The following is a 16,494-nucleotide window of genomic DNA, read 5'->3' on the forward strand; positions in this document are numbered from 1 at the left end:
CTAGCAGTGATCAGGGGAGGAGCTCAGCCTGCCTCTGACACCCACACCCAGAAAGGTCCCTGGGCAACAAGCAAGATGATATGGGAGTGTTCAGAGGTCAAGTTTGCTCTGGGTTGGGACTGAGACGATGCAAATCAAAGTTCTCCCCAGGATGTTTGTGATCGGGTTGAGATGGTGCTGTCCTCCCATATCATCAAGAAGACAACAAAAACAAACAAACAAAAACAGACAGCAATGCGAACATTCTCAGAAGGAGTCTGTGGTATCGGGCACAGTTTAGTACTTCACACATATTCACCCATTTGATCTTTACAGTCAATGCTGTTATTACCTCCATTTTACAGGTGAGAGAAGTGAGGTACAGACAGAATAAAACAAACAAACAAACAAAACCAGGCCCATCAGAGGTGGCATCAGCACCCTTCATCTGTAGTTTCCAAACAGAACATACAGACTGACCTCCCTGGCAAAGCTTTGATTTGCAAGAGATGAATGTCCCAACCAGCCTTGTCTCTATCTGAGAAAAAAACTGGGTGTCTTCTCATTTTCTGAGAGGGGAAGGGGATGAGCACAGCTGCAGAAGACCTCAGTTACCAGCTGTTATTTTGTGGTTTGAACTTATTTTTGTGAGCCTGTGTGTGTGTGTGTGTGTGTGTGTGTGTGTGTGTGTGTATAAAAACCTGCATTTCCTTAGCCCATAGGGTCAGGTTATTAATGGACTGTGAATCCTCTAGTGGCCCTTTGCTCTCCCATCTGTCACCCTACTGAACAGCTTAGCTACTTCCTGCTCTTCAAGCACTCTCTCTCTCTTTTACTCTCCCTTTCTCCTGTTCCAGCTCTTTCCCTGGCTCTCTCTTACCCCTTAAAGGCTGGGCAAGCTCCCTACCTCTTCCGGGCAGGAGGCCAGCATTCATTTCTTGTTGGAATGCAGGGGGCAACAGGCAGGTCTGGGGAGGGGGCACAGTGGATGGGCTCTCCCAGTCAAGGACAGCCCAGGGAAGGTAACTGCGGCTGAACGAGATTTTATGGGGCAGAGCTCCTTCAGGAAAGAAGCCCAGTGGGTGGAAGGAGAGGTCCGTGGCAAGCCCCAGCTACCCCCTCCTGGCCTCAGCCCCCTTCCCCTCTTGCTGCAGGCACTGCCGAAACTTCAGGACAGCCGGAAGCCCAGATTGTTCAGGGCTGGGGGAAAGCAGGTGGTGAGCATGGGTGTCTCATGGTTGTGACACCTGTCACCTGTAGTCTCCAGGGAAAATACCTTCCTGTCACAGTCATCTAGATTCCAATCCTTTTCTGGCTGTGCCACCTTGGGCACATACCTCCATGTCTCTTGAGCCTTATTTTCCTGTTCAGGTGGGAGTGATTTGATAGAAATAATGCCCATCACGACACTTTTGAGTGCTTCTCTGCAGAGCTCACCGTTCCAGGTGTTTCACACACACCTACTGCCCCAGGTTATGGTGAGGATTAAATGAGATGATCCACGGGAAGGACTGAGACAGTGCCCCGCAGGTGGAAAGCCCTGAGTTAACATCACTCGCTCCAGTATTATGAGGACAGCTGGGAATGACGAAGCTGGGACCTGAACCCAGGCCTTTCAGACACCAGCGTTCTGATGCTGATGGAGATACAGTACAGCCTTGGTAGCCACCCAGAGCTCGATAAGATTGATTGATTACAGGCATCACCAAGGAGCCCATATAATCTAGAAACCTCTTTTTTTTTTTTTTTTTTTTTGGCCATGCCGTGTGTCTTGCAGGATCTTAATTCCCCCACCAGGGATTGAACCCGGGCCACGGCAGTGAAAGCACCAAGTCCTAACCACTAGACCGCCAGGGAGTTCCCCAGGCGCAGTATTTTTCACAGCCCATCACTGCAAAGTACAACTCTCACTCAGCCCAGGACATGCTATTATAAAGCCATGAGTTATTGGGGTATTTTATTTTCTGTTTTTGAAATTTAAGTGGATGACATGGAACTGGGTTTTAAGACTTTCACACACCCTTTGAGATGACTGTGGCATCCTGTGGGGAGCGGCGGGATCCAATCAAGATTTGGCAATTTCTGCTCCAGTGAGCCTGAATGTCAGCTTTGTTCTCCCTTTAGTATTTCCTCATTGAGAGATGGACTAATGACAACATATGCTCTCCCAAGCCTATCAGGGGGCCATGGGCTGCTCCGGCTCCGTAGGGTCTGGCTGGCAGTGAGCAGGGTTCTGTGCTCATGTTGATAACACTGAAGACAAGCAGGGAGATGGGGGTGGGGCCGGGGAGGGCCATGGCTACAGAAGCCTAGGTCCTGGGGTAAGGACAGTTCAACTCAGCAGCTCAAGAGGCAGGAGGCAAGGCTGTGGGCGGGTGGCAAGGGCTGCCCCTGTTCATTCATTCATTCAGGCACTGTTCTAGGTACTGGTGATACAGCAGTGAACAAAAGAGAAAAAAAATCCCTGCCCTCATGGAGCTTAAGTTGGGGGGCAGGGGGGAGTTGGGAGTGGGGAGACTGACAACAAATAAGATAAGGAAACTAAATAAATAGCATGTTAGAGGAGTGGTAAAATGAAGGGAAGAGCAATAGAGTGAGGTGTTTATTTTGTTTTGTTATTCATGTTTTTTGGGGGTTTTTTGGTTTTTTTGGTGGCATCACGGGGCTTGCAGGATCGACCAGGGATCGAACCGGGCAGTGAAAGCACCAAGTCCTAACCACTGGACCGCCAGGGAATTCCAAGCCCATTTTAAATAGGGTGATATTTGAGTAAAAATCTAAAGGAGCTGAAGGAGATCCCTGGGGGAAGTGCCTGGTAGGGAGAAGAAACAGTAAATGCAAAGGCCCTGAGGCAGAAATGTGCCTGGAGAGTTGAGCCTGACCCTCTCTGTTCCTCTGAAGTTACCACTCAGGGCCCCGGCCTCTGTGGTCACTCCTCATACTTTCCTAGGGTCTTTCTGGTCAAAGGGAACTAACCCAGGCAGAACCTTCCAGGCTGACTGAGGGCCTGGAAGAGATTTCTAGGGACAGGTTCTGGGAGGGCTCTGTGATTCAACTGCAGGGTTGAATAAATCCTGGGGTTTTGCCAAGCTTTTAACAAATGCACAAGGAATTTGCAAGAATGCAACAAATTCATCCCTGGACCATGCTCCAGACCTGCTTAATCAGAATCTCTGAGGTCTGTGCCAGGGAATGTGCATTTCTAAGAGCCTCTAGGCATTTGTGAGTATCTTTACCATATATTCCATCCCATATCGATCTCCATGATTTTTCTCTCTTATATCTTCTTCTAATTGACTAGAGTGGAGTCTGCCATCTTTCATCTTTCTTAGATGAATATTTTGAGTTTGTCTTGGGGCACCTTGTCAGTCATTTCCCGCCAGGGAAATGAGGCATTCTGTAGGCAGTCAGCGGGGCTGTTCTGCTCCCAGGCAGAAGGGGTTGATCTGAAAAAGGTGACATGGGGTGAGGGGAGATCGTTGGGATTTGCATGTCTTCTCCACACGCTCCATCCCCCCAGTCCCGTGCCCATGGGGGGGGGGGGGCGGGGGGGCTTCTTAAGGATCTGATCCAGGTCAACACTGGGGCCACCGTCTGACACTTGTAGGGACTCAAGTAATGTTTGTAGAAGTAAAGAACACATTAATGAATAAACGTGAGTTTTGACAGGGAAGGACAGGAACAGTAAGGTTGTGGGCTTGTAAATACCCTTTCCCTAGCACGTGGAAGAATCTTTCATTCTTTCAAAATTGTTCCTTCCACCCCACCCATCTCCCATCTCCACCCCCACCCCCAGAAGTGACGGTCCCTCCAGCTTACTCTATTTTCTCCTCCGCAACAGAGAGAACTAGAGATTCGGGTGGGGCGGGGGTACTAACCTCCAAGCGTCTCGTGGTTCAGCTCCATTACCCTCCCACGCCTGACCACCCCCTCCTCAACGCACCTAGCCTAGAGCAAAGGTCAGTAGGAAGGATTCTTGAGTCTGCTCCTTCCCCGCTGTAAAACTTTAGGCTACTTCTGTGAACACTGAGCCTGTTTCCCCATCCTTGAAACGAGGCTGGGGACCTCTAGGCGGCAGGTAGGGGAGGGCTCGCAGCGCTGCAGCGGGCTGTAATTGGCCGAGTGTTCCCCACGCACCGCCCCTCGCCCTCTGGCGCCGCGCACGCCACGCCCCTCATCAGCTCGGCCGGCCGGGTGGCGTTGCCGTGGTGACGCGCGTACACAGGCCGGGTGGGCGCGCGGGCTGCGGGCCGCCGGCTGGAGACACCCCGGGAGCGCGGCCTGGCGGCCTCGCCCAGAGCGGGCCCGGCGCCTCCCGAGCGGTCAGGGCTCTCGGCGGAGGACGGGACGTGGGCTTCTTCCTCTGGCCAGGTGAGAGCGGCACGCGAGGAGGCGGCGGGCGGAAACTTGGGCCGGAGGAAGCCAGCCCTGCGAGGTCAAGGGCGTTGGGGTAGGCGGGGGACCCGGCCCCACCCGAGTCCGAACTCTCTGATCCAGGCTCGGGTCGCCAGGAGCACCCCAGAGAAGGTGCCCCAACACCAGCCGTTCCTTCCTAAGTGCAGCCCCTACCTCGCCCCCCGAGGTAGCCGGCACGGGAGCTTTAGGCCTCTCCTGGGCACCAGCTCTTGGATGTCCTGGGGGTATAGCTGGGATTAAGAGAGGAACCCCTGTTTCCCCTGATTTATGGACAACACCCACCCAATGGTCAGACACACACACAAACACACACACCCCGCCCCTTACCTGAACTCTCCTTCTTTAAGGAACTTTGAGGGCACTGTAAACGTCAAAAGAAATTTTTCTCCTATAGCCCAATTCTGAGCCATCCAAAGTGGTCAGGGGGAATGCAGATACTGTGCCTGGTGCTCCATGGCACTGAGTAAGAACGAATTCACAGAGCTAAACACATTCAAATTACTTTTACAGTGTTTTCAGGCAAGGAAGTGATGCACAGGGCAAAATTAAGGTGGAGAAATATTGTCCAATCCAAAAGCTAAAGAGATAGAATTTAGGTTTTCCAAGGAGTCATCAAAGATAGACACTGACAGGAAAAATGGAAAGTAGTTACTATCAAAGCTTCCTAGCCAGCTGGCTGTACTGACTTGCTTTGAGGTGTCATTTGTATATTCATTCGCTCAGCAAGTGTTTACCAAGCACCTACTATGTGTCAGGTGCTGCCCCCCCCCCGCCCGCCGCCCCCTGACCTGGAGAAGGGGTAATGCACAGAACTGGCAGGAACTGCAAAAGGTCTGACGTTTTACCCTGTTTGAAAGTTAGTAAGTTAGCCTGCCCAGCTTATAGTTACTGGCAGAAGACAAGAGACTCCTGGGCCAGAAACAAAGAACTTTATTACTCACAGCACAGCCGACATAACAGGCAGCCAGAGCTGCATATGCACATTGGTTCCGGTTGCCCTGAAAGTCCCTCGGGGTGGTGCAGAACGGCCAATGTGGATGCTGTGCCCACAGTGGGTCTGTGTCCCAGGTAAGGAACTCCAAACTTAGGAAACCGCAATCTTTGAAAGGGGCTGCTAGCAAACCTGCCCAACTTTTGCCCCAGAAGGAGCCGTTATCTTTATTATAAACATTACCTATATCCTCCCAGGCTGTTTGCCATACAAGCATCCTTGGAAAGTTAGTGCAGGACAAAATCTTTCAATGCCTTTGCTCTGAAGATGGGTACAAACACAAAATACCCATGAAGAATCGCTTCTTAACAAAATCAACACAGTTCTGGTTTTCCAGGAACATATATCTTAGTGAAAGAGAAACAAACAGCAAACATAACTAAATAAAGGAACAAGAAAATGTCAGAGAATGATAAGTACAAGGAAGGAAACACAGCAGGGGAAAACTAGCAGGGGAGTAGCATGACTGAGGGTGCCTTTAGCCAGAGTGGTCAGGTGGTTGCCCCGAGGGGGGACATCTGAGCAGAGAGAAGACCCCAGCCTTGGGGACGTCTGGGGTGAGAGCTAAAAGACAAATATGCACATGATCCAAGTTTAAGTTTTAGATTAGTGGCGTTTCCTGTGGTTTTCCTGCAGAAGAGACATTTCTTGAAAGTTTACATTTTAGATTAATTAGACTTGAATGTGTTGCTTGATAACATGGTCCTCTGCAACTGAACATTAATAACTGAAGGCAACAGAGCATGGTTCTTTGGGAACATGACAGAGAACTTAATAAAATTTATTTCTCATTATATGAAAGCATCAATATTTGTGGGACATCCACAGGCCTCAAAGTTTACAAATATAAACTATTCTGCTTATTTTTATTTCTCTTACCCCCAGGTAGGGTCTCGTCTTCCTTTCAGAGGATAGAATGCTGGTTTCACATTTCCCAAGTGTCAGCAGACGATGCAATTCCCCCACCCCTACTCTGCCCCACCAGCAACAATGGAGGTTTGTACACTGGTTACATGCAAAGGCCCAGAGTTGTCACACACTTACTATTGTGTGACCTTAAGTTCTCTGAGTCTCAGTTTCCTCATTTGTAAAGCAGGACAGTACTGACACCTACCTCGCAGGGTTGTTCTGAGGATGAAAAGAGGCCATGTGTGTAAAAGGATAGCCCAGTGCCTGGCACTTAGTAGGGATTCAGTGATGAAATGATGATGGAGATGTTGATGGAAAGCAGAGCCAGACCGGAGACCCTCTACGGTCACACCTAGATGATTTTTGTTTTTATCCACAGTCTAACAACTTCACACTTCAGTGACCTTTCAGTTGAAAAGAGACTTTTGGGACTTCCCTGGTGGCTCAGTGGTTAAGAAACCGCCTGCCAATGCAGGGGACACGGGTTTGAGCCCTGGTCTGGGAAGATCCCACATGCCTCAGAGCAACTGAGCCCGTGTGCCACAACTACTGAGCCTGCACTCTAGAGCCCGCGAGCCACAACTACTGAGCCTGTACTCTAGAGCCTGCGAGCCACAACTACTGAAGCCCACGCACCCTAGGGCCCACGTGCCACAACTGCTGAGCCCGCGTGCTGCAACTACTGAAGCCTGCACACCTAGAGCCCATGCTCTGCGACAGGAGAAGCCACCGCAATGAGAAGCCTGCGCACTGCAAGGAAGAGTAGCCCCCGCTTGCCACAACTAGAGAAAGCCTGCATGCAGCAATGAAGACCCAACATAGCCAGAAAAAAAAAAAAAAAGGAAAAAAATGAAAAGAGACTTTCTTTGACATGGCATTGAGATGGATCAGAATTCAAATATCATATGAATTATCATCAACATCTTGGAACCTACTGAAGTCACTGAAATTTTTATGTTTTAGAAAACATGTATAAGATTTACTTTGAAATGCATTAAAATATAAAATGGATAGATGGGTAGATATGTGATAAAGCAAATATAGCAAAATGTCGATTGTAGAATCTGGGTGGTGGTTATATAGAAGTTCACCATCCACTTCTTTCAACTTTTCTGTGTGTTTGACATTTTCATAATAAAATGCCAGGAAAAGAGATGTACAGAGTCTTGACCGTACAGCCAAGCTATAATCTTGATATTTTGTCTTTGGAAATCATTTTTTTTTCAACCTAAATATATGAAGGAATGCTGTGACTTAAAAAGATAGTATCTTCTAATGCCCATTTCCTTGATGACTGACTCTTCCGCACTTTAAGAAGCTCTGTAGAAGTTGGGGTTCCTTGAGTCAAAGTTCAGAAGCCCAAGATTAATAACAGTCATAATCACAGTAGGACAAATGGGTGTTTAGTGTAGCAATCACCATTCTAGATGCTTCACATTTAATCCTCACAAAACTCTTTAGGATACAGAGTATTATTAGCCCCATTTTACAGATGAGGAAACAGAGGCATAGAGAGAGAATAAGTAATTCACCCAGAGTCACAGAGCTAGTAAGTGGTGGGTTAGTAACACTGAGTACTTGATTCTGTCAGATAACTAACCCCAAACTAAGCTTAATGGGAGGTAGAGAGCGGTTATCAGTGGAATTCAGATTTGTTTGGGGTTTGTTTTTTTTTTGCTATTGCTTGTTTGTGCTCTCAGTTACATAAAGGATGTCCTTTTGTGATCAGAACCAAGCTCATCTATGCCGGATATCACTGTTAAAAGGACAGTTTTTGGGGCTTCCCTGGTGGCGCAGTGGTTGAGAGTCTGCCTGCTAATGCAGGGCACACGGGTTCGAGCCCTGGTCTGGGAAGATCCCACATGCCGCGGAGCAACTGGGCCCGTGAGCCACAGTTACTGAGCCTGCGCGTCTGGAGCCTGTGCTCCGCAACAAGAGAGGCCGCAATAGTGAGAGGCCCGCGCACCGCGATGAAGAGTGGCCCCCACTTGCCACAGCTGGAGGAGGCCCTCGCACAGAAGCGAAGACCCAACACAGCCATAAATAAATAAATAAAAATAATTAAAAAAAAAAAAAAAGAAGTATGTGTTCACATTAAAAAAAAAAAAAAGGACAGTTTTTAAAATGTGCGGAATTATAATTGTGATCATTGTTAAATCCAGCTATCCACTACTACCTCTGCTGACTTCTCCTTTGGACATTATGGTGTATTCCATTCATTCTAAATATGATATTGAATAATTAGAGGACTGTATTTCTCTAACAAAATTGTTTTCTGAAAACCTTTTATAGGGAAAGCAGAGAGTATGAAAGCCTATCTAAAGAGCGCAGAAGGCTTTTTTGTCCTGAATAAAAGCACTACGATTGGAAGGCATGAAGATTCAGACCTTGTTTTAGAGGTAAGACCTCTTCCTACACAGTCCCCGACCCTCCCTACCCGTCACGCCACCAAAATCCTTACTGTTCTGTGGACTCCAATCTCTTCTAAAGCACAGCCTCTGGCTAACAGTCCCAGCCTTCCTCGGTGGGCCACCAGTAACCAATCCCCGCATGTGCTGGGTCTCCCTGGCACACGTGGTGAGAACGAGCACGGTGCAAAGTGTGATGGGCCCTCTGTCCTTTGCTGACTGTGTCTGTAGTGTCCCACCCTGATGGGGCGGTTTGGAAGGTGGGCGTAGAGCTGATGCTTGACCTTCACCTGCTCCGTGTCTGGCAGCCACGGCCACCTGAAGTGCCCAGCTTGAGCAATGGCCTCTCCCCCTTTCCAGAGCTTCTGGAGACTGTGGGCCCCTCGGAGCCCTCCCCCGCCCCCGCCCCTCCAAGTAGTAAATCAGGGTAAGCCCCGGGCGTGGCCTCAGCGCTCTCTCATTTCATTTCATTCTCTGAATTAGCTGTGGCTTGGTCCACAGTCCCAACTCACTGACAGCCAAGGAAGTTGGAAGAAATTGTAAGTAAGGAATTATAAAAACAGTGGCTTTTGAGCCTTTTAAAATTTTGAAAGGGATGAAAATATTGAAGCAGAAAGAGAAATGCAATGGAATCCCTTTTGACTGTGAAAGGGAGACCTCTCTCAGACTTCACTCAACAGATTTTTTAAAACTTTTTATTTTGAAATAATTATAGATGCACAAAGAGTAGAGAGAATGGCACGAAGCGTGTGTGGAGTTCTGTGCCATTTTATCACGTGTGAATTTGTGTGTGGCCATCAAGATATAGAAGTATTCCATCATCAGAGATGTCCCTTGTGATACTCCTTTTATAGTCACAATTCCTCCTCCCACTGTCGTCCCCACGCCCCGACAACCACTAATCTGTTGTCCGTCTCTATAATTTTCATCATTTATGTATGACCTTTGCGACTGATTTTTTTTTTTTACTCAGTGTAATGCCCTTGACATCCATTTAGGTTATTAGCTTGTTCTTTTATTGCTGAGTAATAGTCCACGGTATGGACGTATCACCTATGTTTAACCATTCACTTTTTGAAGGACATTTTGATTCCATTTGGGGCTCTTACAAATAAATCTACTATAAACATTTGTGTACAGGTTTTTGTGTGAACATAGGTTTTTACTTCTCTGCGATAAATGCTCAGGAGTATGATTGCATGGATTAACATATATGTTAATATATATTCGGTTTGTAAAGAAACTGTCAGTCTTATCCAGCGTGGCTGTACCATTTTTCATTCCCACCAGCAATATATGAGACACATCTTCACCAGCAATTAGCATAAACACTGTTTTTCATTTTAGCTGTTTTAGTAAGTGTGTAGTGGTATCTCATCATAGTCTTAACTTGCATTTCCCAATTCGATAGTGATGTTAAATGTCTTTTCATGTACTTATTTGCCTTCTGCATATCCTCTTCGGTGAAATATCTCTTCATGTCTTTTAAGCATTTCTAATCGAATTGTTTGGTTTTTTACCATTGAGTTTTGAGAATTCTTTATGTATTTTAGATATGAGTCCCTTGTCAGATAGATGGTTTGCAAATATTTTCTCCCATCCACAGCTTGTCTTTTCATTCTCTTAGCAGAATATTTCACAGAGCAAAAGTTTTAACTTTTGATGAAGTCCAGGTAGTTATTTTTTTCTTTTATAGATCATGCTTTTAGTGTCATGTCTAAGAACATGCCACCAAGTCCCTGACCCTGAGGATTTTCTCGTATGTTTTCTTCTAAGTGTTTTATAGTTTTATGTTTAAATCTATGAACCATTTTGGGTTCACTGTTGTTTATGATGTGAGATTTAGGTCAAAGTTCACTTTTATTGCATGTGGATATTTAGTTGTTCCAGAACCATTTGTTGAAAAGACTATCCTTTCTCCATTGAATTGCTTTTGCAAGTTTGTCAAAAATAATCTGGCCATACTTTCTATGGGGGCTATTTCTTAGTTCCCTATTATGTTTCATGGATCTATGTGTCAGTCCCTCTACCATTATGACAGCCTTGATTACTGTCGCTATATAAGTCTTAAATCAGATAGAGTGATTCCTCCCACATTTCTCTTCTTTAAAAAAAAATTTTTAACCTATTCTAGTTCCTTTGCCTTTCCATTTACATTTTAGTGTAAGCCTGTCTATATATACAAAATATCATGCTGTAATTTTGATTGGAATTGTGTTTAATCCTATATATCAATGTGCGAATAATTGATATACTCCTACATTGTCTTCCAATTCATGAGCATGGTATATTTCTCCATTTATTCAGTGTCTCTCATGAGTGTTTTGTAGTTTTCAGCATACGAGTCCTGTACATGTTTTGTTAGATTTACACTTAAGTATTTCTCTCTTTTTTTTTTGACTGATTGTAAATGGTATTATATTTTTAATTTTGGTGTCCACATGTTCATTGACAGTATATAGAAATACAGTTGATTTTTGTATGCTTCTTGGTATTTTGCAAACTTAACTGAACTTTCTTATATAAGGGCTTTTGTAGATTTCTTGGGATTTTATACATAAGCAATCATGTCATCTGCAAATAAGAACAGTTTTATTTCTCCTTTTAGAAAAGGAGATCTGAATGCCTTTAATTCTTTTTTCCTTGCTTTATTTCCCTGATTAAGACTTCCAGGACTCTGTTGAACAAGAGCAGTGTATAAATCTTTATATTCGCTTGTTCCTGACCTTAGGGGAAAGCAGTCAGTCTTTCACCATTAAGTACAAGGTTAGCTGTAGGGTTTTTATACATGTTCTTACGAAGTGAGAAATTTCCCCCTTTATTCCTAGTTTTCTGAGAATGTTTATTGTAAACTCAACAGATTTAAAGATAACTCCATGAACCTCCCCATGAGATTCTCCTCCATGATGTGGTCTCCCTTCAAGGACACAGAAAATCTGTGCAGTGTGCAAAGTGGGAGGAAAAAGAAGAAGAAGAACTGTAGTTTCTTCTTTATCCTAACAAGGCATAGATTTGGGGTAGTTTTATTTCCTGTCTGGCTAAAGTAGAGACAGAGATCTCTGTTTTGAACCTGACTATGCTTTAGAAAACTGTAGTGATTTTTAAAAGCACAGGCTTTGGAGATAGACCGACCTGGGTTTGAATCTCATTAGGCTACTTTGTGGCTGAGTGACTTCAACCAAATTACTTAATCACTCTGAGCTCATTTTCCCTGTCTGTAAACCTCTTACCTCACAGGGTTATTCTGAGGATTAAGTGAGAAATGCACATAAAGAGCCTGGCATGTGGTGCTCAGTAAGTGACACAATGATCATCATTATGGTCTCATAAAACAGAGACTGAGAAGAATCCTCAGAGGGGCACAGGGTTGAGATGAGGATCCACTGACATTAATAAGCCATTTGGAAAAGGGAACCAATGAGGACAGCTATTAACTAGACAGAAATTGAGTTGCATTCATTGTATAAAAATAATTGACTGCTTACTGCTCCTCAGACTTAGCTTAAGAAATACGTCACTGCCGCCAGCTACAGTCACATTGAGTTATGAAGGAATCAGTTGCATTTCCAGAAGCGCGAGCTCATTTTGGCTCCCTGGAGGACAGGTGATACATGAATTGCCAAGTGTTTGGGGGATAGACTTTTAATGGGCACTTCTGTCTTCTCTTAGACACATCATCTTCCCAAAGCTTAAATGGGTTTGGGAGAGGAGATTTGCTCTGAAGAGGGGTGTGGGGACATGGGTCCATTTTGAAGAATTGAAACCTACAGACATGTCAACATTTTCCAGTTTTATAAAATAGGACAAGGTAAAAATTGCCCCTCTGCTGACTTCATTGGGCCTTTCTGATCAGAAGAATCACCCCTGATCAGCTATGAGCCATCCCGAGGAATAATTCAGCAGTCAATTTATAGTTTATGTTATTGAGGCCACTAGAAGTCATTCCACTAAATAAAATTCAGGGATATATATTAATACAAAGTCATCCTTGCAATTACCCAGAGGTTACATCTAGCAAATAAAAAAGATTGTTTGTTTTATTTACCTGGATCAATCCTAAAGAATAGGCTGACATGTTGTTTTGACTGTTGGTTTCGTAGTATTTTGACATCATTTAGTCTTTCCGATAATGGAAGGTAGTTACATGCTTCTTGTTTTTAAAAATTGGGAGAAAGGAAAATATAAGGAAGGAAATAAAAGTCACTTGTAATCATTTGGCTCAGGGAAAAATCAATGTTGATATTTGCAGGGTTTTACCGTCCAGACTTTTTTTCTATATCCTGTAAGGAGTTTGGTTCCCTAAAGGCAATAGGAAAACTGTTTATAGCCAGGCGAGTTAGAACTGTTTATAGTCAACAGTGATAACTGATGTTATCACTCATTCATTGCACAGTATTTACCCAGAGCCTCAGCACCGAGCCAAGTCTAGGGGTACAATGATGGCAGAACTGGACATGGTCCCTGCAATCAGGAAGCTGCCAGGAGAGAGAGGAATAAGTCAAATGATCCCACAAAGGTGTGACTAATTCCATTCCAACATTGGGGCTGTAAGGAGAGGAATATGGAGGACAAGGAGGACTTAACTAGACAAAAGGAGAAGGGAACGGCATGTGCAAAGGCCCTGGGGTGGAAGAGCGTATTGTGAGCCCAAGGGACTGAGAGAAAACCAGGGCGTCCAGAAGTCAGAGTGGGAAGGAGGAGGGCTAAGTGACAAGTAGGCCTCCTTCATGTCACCATAAGGGTTTTGATCTTTATCTGAAAAGCAATGGGAAGAAGGCTTGAAGGATTGTAAACAAGGGGGAGACCTGCCAGTGAACATCCCGGCTGCTGTGTGCAGACGAGCCATCAGGAGCTCTATTCACAGTCTCCCCTCTCCCATTTTACACGGCTCAAATGCCTCAGCCTTGCTCATTTCACAGCTAAACCTTGCGAGTTATAATTTATATGATTTGGTGTGCCTTGTAAACTGTAATTTTTACAGTTGGATATGGCTGTTATTTAAACTCTGCTGAGAAAGGGGCTCAATTCTTCCAGAATGAAGAAACACCGCAAGCCAGTAGTTGTTGGATTTTCCATCTGTTTAAGAGTGGCTGTTAAACATGAACTCCTAGACATTCTGACCCAGTGGGTTTGGGGTAAGGCCCAGGAATCGTCACATTTATATGCTCCCCAGGTTCAGGTGGGGGGAATGGAGTCCCCTGGAGTTGGTTCCAGGACCACACTTTGAGAACCCCACCATCAGTGCTCCCTCCCTCTCCCTTCTTGATCAGCAGTGCTTCTTCCCTTCTGATGTTCTGGGAGCTCCTGCTTGTGTGTGTGTGTGTGTGTGTGTGTGTGTGTGTGTGTGTGTGTGTGTGTGTGTGTGTGTGTGTGTATTATTTCAATAAACTTTGTTTTGAGGACAAGAGAAGCGAAGGTTAAACAGTGAAGGGCTGACTGACCCTATCCCCTCCCCAGGGACTCCCCCAGTCCCACCCTGGGGAGGTTCCAGGATCCCTAGAAGACTGAGCTCTAGGACAGCCCAAGTCAGCGCAGGGCTGCAGCTGGGAGGGTGGAGATGGAGGAGAAAAAGAAAGAACAGACATGACAGGGGGATGAAATGCTGGTGTCTGCACCTCCACCCTCGGTGGTCAGTGTCCTGCCAGCCGGCTCCTTTCTCATGGGTGGAGCCATCTCTCCAGCCTGTGTCAGCCCTTCTCATGTGGGATCTGAGGGTCGTGAAGCCAGACTGATCTCACACACACACACCGGATCCCACACAGCCAGGTGACTCTTGTGCCTTTTCCTGGCTGCTGCCAGTTCTGGGCTGCCTCTCAGAAAAGAACCAGAGCCTACATCATAATCTTGTTTATTATTATTAAACAAGGCTGCTGGGATTGTCCTAGTATTTGCATCATTTCGCGGACGTGCAGGTATGTCTGCTCTGTCAAAGGACACATACAGCTGTAACTCTGATGGGCATGGCCAAATTGCCCACCAGAGATTCCCGGATGTGGTGTCCTGCCAGCCGTGGACGCCCGTCTCCCACTCCCTCCCCAGCCTAGGGTGTTGTCCACCCATTGGATCTTCACTGATCTACGGGGTGAAGTATGGTACCTGTGTCATTTTAACTCACATTTCTCTTATTCTAAGCGAACACCTACATTTTGAGACATAAGGTGACAGGAGGACTCTCTGTGGGGAAATCCACGGAATGAAACAGGCCTGGGAGGGTGCACTTGCTGGCTCCCCATCTGCATCCCGCTTGTCCTCAGCCTGGGTCGTGCTCCCGTCCCACCCCCTCCCTCACCCCCACCTCACCCCTGGCTCCTCCCCAAGTGCTCCTCGCTCTGGGGGTTCACCTATTTGGTCTCGCCAGTCCTCAGGGAATTTTTTGTCCCCTGTTTGGGAACTGGAGGCTGATTTCATTGGTCAGTTCCCACCACAGCAATTGATGGGCCTAGTTTCTCACCGGCAGATGGAGGGCTTCCAAGAGGAAAAAGTTCAGAGGAAAGGGCTAGATCGTGATCTCATTTTTCTCATTTTTTTTATTGTGGTAAGATATGCATAACATAAAATTTACCATCTTAACCACTTTTATTAAGTGCACAGTTCAGTGGCATTAAATATATTCACACTGTTGTGCAACCGTCACCCCCATCCATCTCCAGAACTCTTTGAATCTTGCAGAACTGAAACTGCACCCATGAAACAACATCTCCCCATGCCCCCCCATCCCAGCCCCCAGCAACCACCATTCTGCTTTCTGTCTCTATGACCTTGACTACTCTGGGTATCTCATGTAAGTAGAATCATAACAGTATTTGTCTTTTTGTGACTGGCTTCTTTCACTGAGTGTAATGTCCTTAAGCTTCATCCATGCTGTAGCATGTGTCCAAATTTCCTTCCTTTTTAAGGCTGAATAATATTCCATTGTGTGGATTCACCACATTTTGTTTATTCATTCATCTACTGATGGACACTTGGGTTATTTCCACCTTTTGGCTGTTTCAAACAACGCTATGAACGTGGGTGTATAAATATCTCTTCAAGCCCCTGCTTTCAGTTCTTTGGGATATATACCCAAAAGCAGACTTGCTGGATCATATGATAATTTTATTTTTAATTGTTTGAGGAACCGCCATGCTGTCTTCCATAGTGGCTGCACCAATTTACATTCTCACAACAGTGCACAAGGGTTCCCCTTTCCCTGCGCCCTCACCAACACTTATTTCCTTTTTTTTTTTTTATAGTAGCCATTCTGATGGATGAGATGAAAGAAAGATCATAATCTTTTGAATAGCATACGTAATACAAACAGCTACAGCATACATTTATGGACTACTTACTGTATCTCACATGGCTTTATACATCATCTGTGTATGTTCTGTATATATATTTATAGAATTATATCCTCAAAACAAATCCTGTGCAGGTGAGAACTACTATTATCATTATTATCCTCATTTGAAGACATGGAAATGGGGCCCAGAAAGGTTAAGGAACTGGCCCAAATCACACAGCTAGTCGGGGGAGGTGGGGCTGAGTTTCAGACTGAGCTGACTCAAGCTTCTAAAAAAAGAAGCTTCACTTTTCGAGTGTAAATTTAGCTTTGGGAACATCTACTATCTAAATTGGAAATTCTCAGTAAGTTAACTGAGATAACAAGATAATTGACTAAACTAGGGAAATTCCACCCTGTGGAATCCAGAATGGGGGTTGTCAGTGAAATGTGAGATGAATGGTCTCGTGATCCTCATTCATGCAACAGACTGAGGTGGCGCCATCTAGGGGGCGATTTGGGTAAAGAGG

At 45.5% G+C, this 16,494-nt stretch overlaps 1 protein-coding gene across 10 annotated transcripts in view; it reads left to right on the forward strand.

The window, feature by feature from the left end:
- Positions 1-3,151: 3,151 nt before the first annotated feature.
- FHAD1 (forkhead associated phosphopeptide binding domain 1) overlaps positions 3,152-16,494 on the forward strand; it is a 143,617-nt gene continuing 130,274 nt past the window's right edge. For 8 of the 10 annotated variants that reach the window (XR_009009821.1, XR_009009824.1, XR_009009825.1 and 5 more), the window contains exons 1-2: positions 4,175-4,350; positions 8,588-8,694. Coding sequence is in view for 7 of the 10 variants with exons in the window: in XM_057557658.1 (XP_057413641.1) it covers positions 8,602-8,694 (93 nt within the window). In the remaining 3 variants the exon portion in view is untranslated. Of the gene's footprint in view, positions 3,202-4,174; positions 4,351-6,271; positions 6,383-8,587; positions 8,695-16,494 lie in introns of those variants that run through there. The other 2 variants (XM_057557661.1, XM_057557665.1) reach the window with 2 other exon arrangements.

The sequence above is a fragment of the Balaenoptera acutorostrata genome, chromosome 1 (genome assembly GCF_949987535.1).
Source record: "Balaenoptera acutorostrata chromosome 1, mBalAcu1.1, whole genome shotgun sequence".
Classification (NCBI taxonomy): Eukaryota; Metazoa; Chordata; class Mammalia; order Artiodactyla; family Balaenopteridae; genus Balaenoptera; species Balaenoptera acutorostrata.